This window comes from Aspergillus pseudoviridinutans (genome assembly GCF_018340605.1).
Source record: "Aspergillus pseudoviridinutans IFM 55266 DNA, scaffold_1, whole genome shotgun sequence".
Taxonomy (NCBI): domain Eukaryota; kingdom Fungi; phylum Ascomycota; class Eurotiomycetes; order Eurotiales; family Aspergillaceae; genus Aspergillus; species Aspergillus pseudoviridinutans.
The window spans coordinates 2,534,576-2,546,772 of NW_025091281.1; the positions used below are offsets into that span (position 1 = coordinate 2,534,576).

A 12,197-nucleotide genomic window follows, 5' to 3' on the forward strand; every position below is an offset into this window, starting at 1 on the left:
ATATCTTAAGATATTCAGACATACTGACACCAAAGGAGAGAAATGCCATTTTTATATTATTCAACAATCAGACGAATAACCCCCTTCAAATTACTATACATGAAAATGCGCCAAGGAAAAACAATGCTAACTCAATGTTAGCTCTTTGCAGACCAGATAGAACACAAAGAATTTTCAGGGACGCCCATACGATGCAATGCATTTGGATGAAAGGCTGTGGAAATTTACAGGCTCTCAATTGAGAGTTAAAATGCCAAGCGGTATCGAAGCAAAGGGGACAGAGGTAAAAGAAGGAAAAGCATGTACAGAATATGCCAAAGTCACCATTCACCATCAGCATGTGTTTGACGCCGGCGTCGCGGGAGGATGGAGGGTCGACGTGACAGTGAGCTCTGCGACCTGCTGTCTTCTTCAGGTAGAAATTCGACGTGGGATAATCTATTGTTAGACATACCACGCGGTAGCCGACTTCTGGAAGCGCTTAAGGCATTGGAGCCCTTGCTTGCACCCACGGCAACAGCGGGACTTGCACCATCTCTACTAGCAGGCCGCAGCGCCAGCGCTGACCCACTGAGAGCATTGCGCGGGTGTCTTTGGACTTCCCGCCCGTCGAAGTAGCTTTTCGACTGATTCGAGCGAGTCACCGAAGGAGTACTCGGAGCAGACTGGTTTGTCAAAAGGCCAGGCGGAGTGGTAGCTACACTTCCTCTCCTCACACCTGGCCTGCGCTTCCCTAATCCATAGGATTCGCTTCTCTCATTAGCCTGAATGAGTTTTCCAGCCATGTCCCGAACAAGGATTGCCGGATCATGCTCCAGTTCTCTGATTGCTTCAAGAAGGCCATACTCTGCCAGAAGACCACCCTGGTCTTCGCTGGCCTCACAGATACTGGATATGATTCGCAGAAGGTTCAAGCGAACAGCAGCTTTGTTGTGATGCAATTTTTGCCTGATCCGGACAAACATGGCTTCCCGGGCGAATGTCAATGCGATGGGAGGGCTCAGCCTAAGGAGCTTTTGAAGCGGTTCGAGGAGATTCTCAAAAGTATTAGCCTTCGAGACTGTTAAGCATCTGATAATGGACTCTGTGAATGAGGGCTGATCAGGGTGGTAACTGAGCAAGTGCTCCTCAACCTTCGCCGTTTCTTCCTGTAACCTACGAAGATTAGTTCAAGCCACGTCTGCCGAAAGGCGCAAGGAGCTTACCAGGTAAAGATGGCATCCAAGGCAGTTACCTGCCAGTAAGGGTCGGAAAGCAGGGATATATAGAAAGGCAATCCTCTATTGCGCCATAGTTCACGACGGCCCACTTTTCCGGAATGCGCCATGTCGCAGAGGATTGGTAAAGCGAATTCCTTTAAGGGTCGTTCAGTCTTAACAATCTTTTGGAGCAGCGGCACGATACCGTTCAATGCAGCGTCCTCTTGCCGGGACTTGTTTAGACGACACATATTGTAGATTGTGTTCAGGATCTGGTTGGAGACTTCTCGGAAGTGTGGCCGTTTGATGGTTGACCGCAAGAGGTCAGTCAGCACGTCAATGGCGTTCGAGTTCTGCAGAGAGTCAAGTGTAGTTGACAGCATGGACAAGTTCTTGATGAACTTCAACATCGTTATTTGATGAGCAGGAGTCATGCGCTTCAATTCCTTCAGCACCCCTAAGTATTTGGAGTCAGAAAGGTACGACCTCTTGAGGCAAGTATCCAAACTTACTGTGCAAAACAGTTCGTTCGGCAACCATCTCCTTCACATGATTTTCAGCCTGAGAGAACACGAAGAAGATGCTGGCAATGCGCCCCTCAACTATTTCGGCCAGTTCTCCACCTTCGTCCAATACTCGGCTCAACACGAGTGAAAGAGGGTCTAGGACCGAACTGCGAGACAGAATTCGGCAGAAATCATTCTTTGGCGTTGATCCCTTGCCACTGTCAGATGTTGACTGCATAGGATCTGTGATGGACCGGACTTACTTGCAGCTCAAAGACGCTCCAAATTCCATTGACGCCTATAAGGACAAGATCTCGTTCATCCTCATAATCGTCTTCCAAAAATTCCACAAGAACATTCAACCCTCCTGCACTGACAAACATCTGAAGAGTCAGGGTCGAAGTTTGATACATCTGCTGTACAAAGGCAGCTGCCTCCAGTCGGATCTCGCGCGGGTACTTCTTCGAAGCGAATTCATTAATGATTGGGATTCCACCAACGAAACACAAGTTCTCTTGAATTTCGTAATCCTCATAGATAATTGCATTGACAATCTTCAGGAGACATGAGACGACGTCGCGTCGGCGGCACGTATCAAGAATCTCCAGTATCGGTAGCATGCCGTGGGCGCTCATAATAATATTTTTCGTTTCCGGAAGATCACAGAATATCGTCAATAACTGCTCTGAGATATCCTCAAGCACATCTTCATCTTGAGAAGTCTTCAAAGAGCTCACTAGCCCTTCGACTTGACCACGGAGCCTAGCATACTTATCGCGCGCAATGTTGGCTTCCAAGTCCATTTCATCGAGCCCTTCCTCTAACTGGGCGAATGGATCATCTTCGTCGTCTTGGTCTCCGAGCCAAGAATTGTTTGAGTGTCGTGAATTGAGCATCAAGGTGCTTCTATCCGAGCTGCCATCGCTGTCTGGCTTGTCTAGGGCGACCTCCTCAGCCCCCAATATATCAGAGAAGTCTTCGTCTCTCTCGTTCTCGGCAAATCTGTGAATTTCTACCGCTGATCTATGACGCTTGGTTGAGAGTTGTCTCCGTATTTGAGGTTCCTGCTCGCCATCCTGAGAGGGTGCGTGATATCGGACTATCTCCTTTGACGGCGGAAGGTCTGCTAAGTCCGCGGGATATAGATCTTCATCGGTCTCCTGAAACAGGTCAGACAAACAATCGTCAACATTCGGATAAATGTTGGCCTCCATGCTTACTTTCACAATGTTAAGTTTTCGGCCCAGAACATCTTCATCAGTTATTATGAGATCAGAATAATCCTCTACTGAGTTCTCCTTGTAAAATGAGGCTGGACGAGCCTGTCTCGAAGGTGGAACAGGATTCTGCGTCAGAATTGGGACGTTATGTACGAAAGGAGTAGATCTTTTCGGCGGCAGCTGGAGCGGCGAATTTTGGGCTAATCCATCGTTCGAGCCGGTCTGCTTGAATGGAAAAGGTCGGATAGTCTGCAGAGGATCGGACTCTCCGCAGTGCAAAGTAGTCCGAAACGAGTCGTTAAAGTCTTCAAAACTATCCTCGGATTTGATAATCGTGCCATCGAGTGAGGCAAATGCCTTGAGCTTTTCAGAGGAAAGCATTCCTCCGAAATTATCATGCGGTCGAAGATGTGGTAGCTGGAGCGCACTAGGAGAAATGGCAGTTGCAAAGTCATCGTCCCAATTATCTTCCGCAGTTGCGTTTGACAACAGGGTTTGGTCTTTGGCACTGCTGGCAACGGGGGCTGGAAGAACGTCTTTAGTGGGGGTATTTCGAGAAGGTGGCTGATTGCGACGAAGGGGACTTGGACTCTGATGATCGTGTCCGAAGGGCTTCCGTAAAGTTCCCGCACCAGGAGATCGCAGAGCCTCGTTCCATTCTTGGACGCTTCTGACCGCTTCTTCATACTCCGTAGACTTCTTCGGCACCACTGAGTCCGATCTACGAGCATTCACGATCCAAGGGTGTTTCAGGAGCTTTCTTGCAGAGACACGAAGATTAGGATCTTTCTGGAAGCATTGCATCAGGAAATCTTTGACCGCCTAGTATCGTCATTAGAAAGGATGCCTAATCGACAGGGGCCGAGGACTTACCGGAGAGGCGCCTTGTGGAAGAGGCGGATGGTCATCATTAACAATACGGAACAGCGCCGGCATGGGCTGAAGATTGTAGTAGGGAGGCTTTCCTTCAAGCAATTCGATGACCGTACATCCGAGACTCCAGATATCTGAGGCTGTAGTTGCGCCTGAAAGTTCAATCACCTCGGGAGCCATCCAGTACGGCGTACCAACGACGCTCGATTCGCTCAGTCCAGTAGTACGGCTGGCGACACCGAAGTCTGCAAGTTTGACGAGTCCCTCCTTTGTCGTGAGGATGTTTGCGCCCTTTATATCTCTATGAATGACACCCTGTTCGTGCAGATACAGAAGCCCATGGAGAACTTGAGACATGTATAGTCCGACCAGATTCTCAGGAAAGCGACCGAAGTTCTTGGAGATGGAGTGCAAGGAGCCATTCTCACAATACCTACATTTGTTAGCACCTTTGATATTTTTGTCGGCCATTGGACAAAGAGGCTTACTCTAAGATAATGTTTAAAGTTTCAGCAGACTTGACGAAACCATGGTACTTGACGATGTTAGGATGCTGGGGCCATTCAGTCAGCTCTCTGGAACGGCTGCGTTTGTTTACGCCTGGGTCTCACATCTAGGTTCTTCAAAAGGTCGATTTCCAACTGCAATAGCGTATATCGTCAGTAACGGCGTTCCTCACAACAAGCCCGTCGGATCCATATGTCATACCATTATAACTCGTAATTCGCTTTTCGGGAGGTCGGTTAACTTGATCTGCTTTACAGCAACAGTCTCCCCAGTGTTCCAGTTTAGCGCCCTATAGACTGAACCGAATGCGCCTCTACCCAAACAGTCGCCCAATTGCTTCAACGTGCCAGCGTTAGCAACTCATGGATTGCGTACACATAAGGAAGGCCATATACGTACATAATCTTTGAGCTCGGCAACATCTTTCGCAGATGACTTTACCACTCGGCCTTCGCCAGATTTTTCCTCCCGTTTCGAGGGGCTGGATCCGAGTTTGGCGACTCGCGCTTTGGCTGGAGTTCCAGGAGTCCTGGAGGACGGAGGGGGCCCCTCATTCCCCTCATTAGATCTAGAGACCATTGCCGGAGAATTCAGAGGTCGGTACCCCTTTGTATTAAGTCGCTAGGCTCCGCGGTTGTCTCGGACCAGGTGGTCTCAGATGGAAAATGATCGATAAAGAAAAGGCAGGAGCCAGGGGTTGGTCGGATCAATCATGTCAGCACGGTCTGCCATGGGAAGAAGACTGTTAGTAAAGTAATATAGCTGGTACAGGGAGAAGAATATGTCAGAAAAAAAAATCCCCCTCATCATCAAAATGGCATGATGGGAACTTTAAGAAACATACAGGKGGCCTTCTTGCTCTCACCGTCATCGACATGCGCTGAGCATACACGCGTCCCTACACATGCACATCAGAGGCCCTGCTTCTGAATTGCTAAGTTTGTCTTCTCTTTAGTTGAACTTATCGCAGAAATCATAAGCTGATTATGGACTAAGGAAGTCATACTTACTGCTGTATTCGCCGTTGCAGAAAAAGTAAAAAGCAATGTTTTGAACTTTTACTTCTCCACAAGGGTCAGCTCCCGTTCGGACCATGACGCAGCGACCGGCTCCTTCAGTATCTCCGATCAGCCTTATCAGAGCCGATCTTACGATCTTGACAGCCTAACCGTTCTATCGAGATCACTCGGTATCCTGCTCAAGCTAACCATCTTTACAGGTGAGGGACTAATCTCCTTTATTGTTTGCATTGTCTTTCCTTGCCCAAACCGCCTTCGCAATGAAGGCTCCTCACTTGCTGGACATGGGGTTGACTGGTTTATATACATGACATGGTAATATTTCCAAATGCTCTGGAAAAGGAGGGTATCTCAAATCATTATGCTTCCAACGACCCCGATATTTTTCCTGCACTTTTGCGCGCTTCACGCAAGAGACGGTGAACGTCTGATACAAGGTACAGGCTCCCTGCAATTACCAAGGGGCAGTCGCCAGCCTCGGTACAAGCCCAGTTGATGGCAGCAAGAACGTCCTCACCAAATGTCCGTATGTCTTGGACACCTGGAATTGATCGGATACAGAGAGCCAATTCTTCTGTATCAGCTGCTTTCACCCATGGCATTCCATCGACAGGACCGAATGCGGTGATAGCGACCTTATCTCCGGATTTGATTATTGAATGGAAAAGCGCGGTCACATCCTTCCCACGCGACGCTGCAATGACCCAAGTGATGCCACCCTGAGGACGCAAATTTTTGTCCACGTACTCTCCGAGAACCTCAGCCGACTGGCTATTATGCGCACCGTCGAGCAAGACAGGCTCTTTGCGGGTGGTGAGAGGACTGAGGGAAATTTTCTGCAAACGTCCTGGCCACTCTACGTTTTTGAGGGAAGGCAGAAGTGTGTCCACTTCGATCTCTGGACGAACCTTCGATAGGGCGAGCCGGAGCGCTGACACCGCACAGGACATATTAGCCCGTTGGTGACGCTGTAGATCAAGCTCCCTGAAGATACGGCCCAGGGATGGTGACTGGGAGCATATCGTATCAGGGTGCGCGTAGACAGCACGGATCTTCAACTCGTTAACACGATCTTCAAGGGTCCTGATCACTTCGGGAGCGTTGGTGCCGTCAACCACACACGGAACACCAGGCTTCAATATCCCGGCCTTCTCGCGGGTGATTAGTTCTAGCGTATCTCCCAGGAAGGCCTGATGATCCAGCCCAATTTTCGCAATGACCGACACCAATACATCGCTCAGCACATTCGTAGCATCCAAGCGACCACCCATTCCCACCTCGACCACTCCAACCTCAACCTGTTCATGATTGAAGATCTCAAATGCCGTGGCAGTGAGCAGCTCAAACTCACTTGCCCCTATTCCCAGTGATTGATCCCTTAACCTGATTCTCTCCTCAATCTGGCGAAAAAGAGACTCCTGCACAACGCTCTCACCTATGGTGATGCAGTCCCATCGATCGATGAGATGAGGAGAAGTAAAGCGACCACAGCGTACACCACCCGCAGTCAACATGTGCGACAAATAGGCACTAATGGAGCCTTTGCCATTGGTTCCAGCAATGTGGATGGCCTTCCATGACAGAGGAGTCTGCTGGAGGAGACTAGATATGCGACCAAGACCGAGCTCAATCATTCCTCCGATCGTGTGACGTCTGAAGTTTTATCAGAAACAATCCTCATGATCAAGAACGGTTCCGGACTGATTAGGCACTCATGGAGTCAATCAGACCAGCTCAGACCCAAGGATCAAAATATGGTAAAAGAAATTGATATGAAATTGCTCAAGATCAGTAGTGCAGATCTTTGCAACTTTCCGATCAATTTCGGCTGACTTTTAAGATATCGGAGGCCGGTTGACATATGACGGCCGGGTGATAAGGATCTGATGCCTGAGCCCTGAGGCACCAGGTAGTTTCCCGAAATGAGGGGGCTTTAACCGCTGAACTTCCCCTAAGGGAAATTCCGCGTGCTCCGTACTGCATTGTACGCACAGTTCTGTGGTTTTCTCAGCGCCACATCCCAGCCTCCTTACGTCCCACAGTCGCAGCCTCAGGCCCGAATCTCATTGCCTCCGCTTCCCTGTTGGAGCAAAACGAATCTTGCCGCTTACTCCATTAATTACTTCAAACTACGGAGGGCCTAAGCTTACCCTGTACTCCGTTGCCTGTACAAGGGCAGACCATCATCGTTCTTGCGCCCCCCTCCGCAACCGTCGCGCTTTTCTTCCTGAATAAATCGCGACCTCGTGGCCGTGACTCTCGTTTTTAAGGGGCAGTTTTGATGGGATTTACCTGAGGTTATCTGCTAAATCCGCGTACACTTTCCAGTCATGGGTATCCCGTAAGTTTGACTAGTATTTCTGATTTTCAACGCGCTCCTGGCCTGTAGTCTGCCGGCGCATGGGACAGCGACCCTTACTGATATGCGCGCGCAGAATGTACCGTGAGCCCTCTCCTGAGGCCAGCAAGAACAAACCGATTAAAGATCCTTCTGCCGCTGCGCGTTCTGCAATCCGTCGCCAGGCCACCATTCGTCGCCCTTCGCGTCATAGTACTTCCACCTTACGAGGCGCTTCGTTACGTTCCCCCTTCCCTCGTGAGATCGTAGACGAGATTGAGCGCGAGGCACATGGATTACAGCAGCACATACGGTCTCCTGCCCCGAATACTACCTCCGGTGAAGATCCGTTCGATTTGAGTTCCATGATCAGCGATGCCAACAGGCGCGAGGCTGGTCAACGTTTGCTGCACGAAGCGCTTCGCCATGGACGTCCCAGCCAGCGATTGAGGATTCCGCGCAATACCTTCAATTCAGATTCGTATCGCCTCCMTTCACCAGGGGTCGACTCTGGCCGCCGACAGAGCTCAGAGCATACTGCCGCTTTTACGCCAAGTTTTGCGCCTGCTATTGCATACCACAGAAGAATATCTCCGCCGCCCCAGACTCGCCCAAGCCTTACAACTTTCCCCCCAGACGGCTTTGAGGTCGTTGGGTCGACCGTACCCCTGCTAAGGCGAGTTGGTCGGCGGTCTGTACACGAGGCGAACCGGACAATGCATCGCGACATGACTGTTGATGGTCTCGGTGATCGTCAGCGCAGCATGAGTCCAGATGATGACGCTTCGAATGACGCGTGGGAAACCCTTTTGACTACAATTACGCCCGATGACAATCTTCCTAGCGCCGATTCTTCCTTTGCTTCAGCGTCAGCATCCGGACTGAATGCATCATCGAGCACGGGGTCAAGAAATCCAGGAAGCTCTTCTCAGACACTTCCTAGCTCACTCGATTCAAGTACAGCAACGGTGCGGATGGTGCTCGATCCGTACCCTGAATATATCAATCCATGCGACTATCCTAGTTCCACAGATTCTGATTCTGCATCAGAAGGAGATTTTAATCAGCTCTCTTTGCGGCGGCGKTACCGTCGCCGAATGCACCAAATGGGTACTTCCAGACGCTTAGATGACTTGCACTCAACAATGAGTAGCCATCCTCCTATTCCCACAATCTCATTCGCCTTTTCCAACTCTTCTACCGATCCTGAACTCCAGCAGATGCAAGCGATACTCGATCGGCTTGCTCGTAGGGAGGCCATACCTGATGACTGGTGGGCAGCAGCCGGACTGTCTCCCGCCATTGGCCACAGGCTTGGCACAAACAACGGTTCCAATGACAGGGAGACCGGGGATGCATCGGCTAGGCCGTTATGAAAATGCTTATCTGATCTTTTGGCCTGTGATATGATGATGCCTGTTTCTCGTTTCCCGATCAGGGGCAATTGCTCGGGGTGGTTCCGGTCTCAGCGAGAAGGATGATGGGCGTTCCTGGGTTTCCCAAGCTGGTTTTGTTTTCAATAGCTCAAGTGAGCGGAGCTCTTTGTTCTGGGTGTTGCTTGAGAGTACTCCTATAAATCGTGTCAGAATATCTGTGCACATATGCCCCAGTTGGTGCTGGTTAGCTGTTTAAGAACAGTGATTTGCCCAATAAAAACAGAGTGTCGTCTGGATTGGTGACTTAGGTACCTATTCTCTGATATCAAGCTGAGACCTTAAAAAGACGTGCATGGCTAGTTCTCATGTTCCTTGAGGTTGAAGATCGCTCATTTAGCAAACTTGAAGCTCGGAAATTTGAATACCGATCACGGATCATAGTATGCAACCTTGACTGAATTCCATCATAAAAATAGCTCATTCATTTGGTCTTCCATCTTTATAGGCAACTTGACCAGCGATGATGTCTGTTAGAAAGCCGTCAACGGAGTCCTCTTGTGACGTAGCTGGTGTTTCCGCTGCTGCGAAGAGAGAACCCCACTCCAATGACCAAGCCCCGCCGATTGCGTTTATTTATTTCAATCATTAGCTTCCCTAAGGTGCGATAAATCATTATTCTGACACATATACATATGCATCTGTGTCGTGTTAGAACTTACCATAGAAGCACCTCTTGAGGGCAATCGCATGCTATCGATTGCATTTTCCGATACCCGATACACAGGGAGCATTCACCTTTCCGTCTCTTTGTTGAAGTCCTCTCTTTGATCTCAAGGTTGCATCTAATTTTGCAACAATCCTCGACCTTTCTCAGCATGGAGGAGCAAGTAGACAGGCTAGTGGATAAAGTATGGAGTGAGTGTTACTCAGCGCATTTAATATTTGATAGCGCATACATTCTCCAATGTCATATGCCAAACATTGATAAGCTTTCTGCAACATGTAACTAACTACCTATGCCACAGAGAAATTCCACTCTTTACCAGAAAATGCTCGCTTGATGATTGCTATCAGTGGCATTCCAGGTTCTGGGAAGACAGGACTCGCCAGCATTATGGCCAATCGCATCAACCAGCTCTACTCAGAACAATATGCTAAACAGCCGTCCATAGCGGCAGACATCCCTATGGATGGCTATCACCTCACACGAGCACAACTGGCTCAAATGCCGGATCCAGACTACGCTGCTGCGCGACGTGGTGCGGCTTTCACCTTTGACGGCGAGAAGTTTCTGAGGCTAGTGCAGGCACTGAGGGAGCCGATAACGTTGGAGACGCACATATTGTACGCTCCAAGCTTCGATCATGCGGTCAAGGATCCGGTTGATGACGATATACCCATTGCTCCGACAAACAGGATAATATTCTTCGAGGGAAACTACCTCAGTCTGAACAAGGAACCATGGAGCTCAGCGGCAAAGCTCATGGATGAGCTATGGTTCGTTGAGGTCGATTTTGAGACTGCCCGGAAGAGGCTGGTCCGGCGACATGTTCAAGCCGGGATCGCAAAGGATGAAGCTGAGGCGGACAAACGGGCGATGGAGAACGATCTCGTCAACGGACGGGAGATTGTGGATAACAGGATGGATGTTCAAGAGATTATTACCAGTTACTATGATACCCGGTGGGATAGGTGATTGCCTTATGTTTTCGACGGATGGTCGTGTTTCATTTTGGGCGTTTCGACCATATACAACCACCACTTGATGCCTCTTTATGACCTCTCGGTCCCTGTCCATTTGCATTATGACTTACGTGCTGGGAGCCATAGTCTACTTATTCAGGCCAGCCTCCTAGAAGAAATATGAAAGCAGTAACGCTCACCACCCAGACACCGAGTCGACACCAGTAAGACATCCTCCACTGTAAGGGAACTGGGTACGGAGTATAGAGTCATATTACATAAGCTTGACTCCCCCAGATACTCCACCAATCGTGTCCCAGCCCTCTAACCACATCCAGGATTAGTGCCGTATGGTAAGATTGGTTGTGGGCACAAGCACCTATGTACCCAGGTTGCTCAGGGACAATTGATCGGCAGGGTCATAACTGTATTAAGACGCTGGGCGCTCCGCGAAGGTCGTTTGCCCCCTAAGATTCCCGCTTTGCTTAACTGATGTGATTCTGCTTTGAGATCTTTATCCGTTCTACTGATCGTTGTCTGTCGCTCTTTACACAGGCATTCATTTGATTTACACTCTTCAAACCTACGCTCTTTTCAATAGAATCATCCAGTCGCTCTTTGTTTACAATATTGTCGCTCGTTCACCTTACCATATTTGTTTCTACGACTCATTCACTCCTGATCGAATAACTCGTATTGATACGTTTGTCCGAAGTCTCGACGCTCCACCATCAAAATGTTCTTCTCGAAGTCTACTCTCGTGCTCTCATTCCTGGCACTGGGCAACATTGTCGCTGCTGCGCAGACACCTGCCTGCCTTCTCTCGGTTGTAGGGTACGCTTGATGCGATTCTGAAATGTGACATTGGCAAAGGGAGCATTAGCTGATACCTCCGACAACAGAGCCGAGAAGAATCCCGCCGACCTCAAGGCTGTCTGTATTACGAATGGCGATGATGTGCAGAAAAAGATCGCGGACACTTGTGGTGATAATGAGCAAGCAGCCCTGACGTGGTTCGCTGATACCTGCAACGCTGCAGGCCACAAAGTTGGTATGTTCTCCTAGGCGCCTCGCGAAAATTGACAATGATGAATTGGCCACATCATTAACCACACAACTTTACAGTTATCAAATCCTCTACCACTTCCTCGGAATCTGCTACCGGTACTTCTACTAAGGGCTCGGCATCTAACACCGGTATCGTCACTGCTACTGCCACTGGCTCTTCTAGCTCTGGGAACAGCAAATCCGGAACTTCTAGTTCCAGCGCTGCGTCCACTTCCCAGACCGTCTCAGCTGGCTCGTCTGATCGACAGGTCTCCGCAGCAGCCTTTGCGGCTGTCGTCTTCTTCGGCTTTGCTGCGTCCTTGTAGGGGTGTGATCTGTAAGAAATGTTTATCTTATCGACAGTTGCACTGCGACATTTGTGAATCGTCTTTTTATTGCTTCATTTTCGTTCTGTCAATTCTAGGTCGA

At 49.4% G+C, this 12,197-nt stretch overlaps 5 protein-coding genes across 5 annotated transcripts; 3 read left to right on the plus strand and 2 right to left on the minus strand.

Annotated features, from left to right (window-relative positions):
• Positions 1–56: 56 nt before the first annotated feature.
• Positions 57–4,884, minus strand: Asppvi_000917 (serine/threonine-protein kinase; the record flags this gene model as incomplete). The annotated part of the gene is given in 11 exon segments (XM_043297221.1): positions 57–83; positions 332–438; positions 455–1,155; positions 1,206–1,656; positions 1,712–1,916; positions 1,969–3,747; positions 3,799–4,231; positions 4,287–4,351; positions 4,410–4,439; positions 4,507–4,641; positions 4,705–4,884. The coding sequence occupies 11 exon segments, from the start codon at positions 4,882–4,884 to the stop codon at positions 57–59; spliced, it is 4,113 nt and encodes a 1,370-aa protein (XP_043153156.1).
• A 799-nt stretch (positions 4,885–5,683) lies between these two features.
• On the minus strand, positions 5,684–6,958 carry Asppvi_000918 (dihydrofolate synthase; the record flags this gene model as incomplete). Its single annotated transcript, XM_043297222.1, has 1 exon — positions 5,684–6,958. One exon carries the CDS (start codon positions 6,956–6,958, stop codon positions 5,684–5,686), a length of 1,275 nt encoding a protein of 424 aa, XP_043153157.1.
• A 696-nt stretch (positions 6,959–7,654) lies between these two features.
• On the plus strand, positions 7,655–9,038 carry Asppvi_000919 (uncharacterized protein; the record flags this gene model as incomplete). Its single annotated transcript, XM_043297223.1, has 2 exons — positions 7,655–7,665; positions 7,760–9,038. The coding sequence occupies 2 exons, from the start codon at positions 7,655–7,657 to the stop codon at positions 9,036–9,038; spliced, it is 1,290 nt and encodes a 429-aa protein (XP_043153158.1).
• An 875-nt stretch (positions 9,039–9,913) lies between these two features.
• Positions 9,914–10,734, plus strand: Asppvi_000920 (kinase-related protein; the record flags this gene model as incomplete). Its single annotated transcript, XM_043297224.1, has 2 exons — positions 9,914–9,953; positions 10,064–10,734. The coding sequence occupies 2 exons, from the start codon at positions 9,914–9,916 to the stop codon at positions 10,732–10,734; spliced, it is 711 nt and encodes a 236-aa protein (XP_043153159.1).
• Positions 10,735–11,457: 723 nt separating this feature from the next.
• Asppvi_000921 (putative GPI anchored cell wall protein) lies at positions 11,458–12,094 on the plus strand (the record flags this gene model as incomplete). Its single annotated transcript, XM_043297225.1, has 3 exons — positions 11,458–11,555; positions 11,624–11,772; positions 11,847–12,094. 3 exons carry the CDS (start codon positions 11,458–11,460, stop codon positions 12,092–12,094), a joined length of 495 nt encoding a protein of 164 aa, XP_043153160.1.
• Positions 12,095–12,197: the final 103 nt, after the last annotated feature.